General features: G+C 40.8%; 1 protein-coding gene across 1 annotated transcript; it reads right to left on the minus strand.

The window, feature by feature from the left end:
- Positions 1 to 1,041: 1,041 nt before the first annotated feature.
- On the minus strand, positions 1,042 to 1,590 carry LOC104210859 (uncharacterized). The gene has a single exon (XM_009759832.2). The coding sequence runs from the start codon at positions 1,588 to 1,590 to the stop codon at positions 1,042 to 1,044; it is 549 nt and encodes a 182-aa protein (XP_009758134.2).

The following is a 1,590-nucleotide window of genomic DNA, read 5'->3' on the forward strand; positions in this document are numbered from 1 at the left end:
ATTATGGGGAAACTATAGCCAGTTTTGCAACCCTTTATTTGCTTTGATTTTGATGCAGGATTAGACCGAAAGGGACTCAAAGAAAAATTATAGGTAAAAACAGAATAATAATTGGAAGCGAAAAAGAATTGTGCTTAAACAAAACGTGTCCCTTTCGGGGAAAGGAATAGGGAGACTTATCTGGAGGTATGTGCCAACTTTAATGAATCATGACATGCATTTTGGACTGGACGCCTGATCCGTCTAAGCTGTCTAATTCTCAAAATCTGCCGCAAATGTTCATCTTGAATTAGTCTTGGTTGTGCTCATGCCGGAGAATCAAAGACCCTTATTCGGCTAGTAGCGCCCTTTGTAGGTTTTTGCTAACTAACCTCTCTCATTTCTCTACTAACAGTCACCTTATGGTGACCATCCGGGTTTTTACCAATAAGACTCTCTCATTTCTTTGCTCACTGTCGCCTTATAGTGCCTGTGTGGGTTTTCACTGATAAGATTCTCTCATTTCTCTTTTTTTTGACTAAAATACTGTATGAGGGAGGTTACCCAATGCCTTTGGCATGGGGACTTCAATCATTCTTAAGAAACATCAATCAGAAGTTCTTGAAAGGTAAAAAGGCGAAATGAACCTTGAACTGAATTACAACTTTTGGAATCGTCTTTACAGAAAAAACCATGAAATAAAACAAACTTCTGCCCTAGTTTTGGAGTATTGGGAATATGGATTTTTTGTTCTGACGGGATCGAACCCAGGGTAAGGCTGCCTACGTATCCTTTCAGAATCAGGTCAGACGTAGTTCAATGACTCAGAGATTTGTTGTAGTTTTTGTTGTTTTTTTACACAAACTTCAAAAAGAGAGAAACAAGGAAGACAAATACGGCTCAAAAGGATTAACAAAAGGGTGACACCTATTTGGAATAGCGAGCAAATGATAGCCTTCGTCACTTCAATCTGAGAAAATCAATGCGTGAAAATTCTACAATGGGTATATATCAGACATAATATCTTTTGACTGCATCTGCGTTAATAGTCGTGTCTGGTACCTATCCCTCTTTATCTACCAAGTGCAAGGCCCCTTTTGGTAACACTTTCTTGATGATGTAGGTTCCTTGCCAGTCCGGGGCGAATTTTCCTTTAGCTTCTACCTGGTGCGGAAAGATGCGTTTCAAAACCAGCTGGCCTACCTCAAACTGCCTTGGGTGCACTTTCTTATTGTAAGCGCGGGCCATTCTTTGCTGGTATAACTGGCCAAAACACACTGCTGTTAGCTGGTTTTCATCGATCAACATCAGTTGTTCTAATCGTATCTTGACCCACTCAGTGTCTTCAATCTCTGATTCTACAATAATTCGGAGAGAGGGAATTTCGACTTCAGCATGTATTACAGTTTCAGTTCCATATACAAGCAGATACGGAGTTGCACTAACAGATGTGCGAACAGTCGTGCAGAATCCCAAAAGAGCAAAAGGCAACATTTCATGCCATTTCCTGGAACCTTGGATCATCATCCTGAGAATCGTCTTGATGTTCTTGTTTGTCGCTTCAACGGCTCCATTGGATTTTGGCCGGTAAGGGGTAGAATGGCGATGCAT

This window comes from Nicotiana sylvestris, chromosome 3 (assembly GCF_000393655.2).
Source record: "Nicotiana sylvestris chromosome 3, ASM39365v2, whole genome shotgun sequence".
In the NCBI taxonomy this organism is placed as follows: Eukaryota; Viridiplantae; Streptophyta; class Magnoliopsida; order Solanales; family Solanaceae; genus Nicotiana; species Nicotiana sylvestris.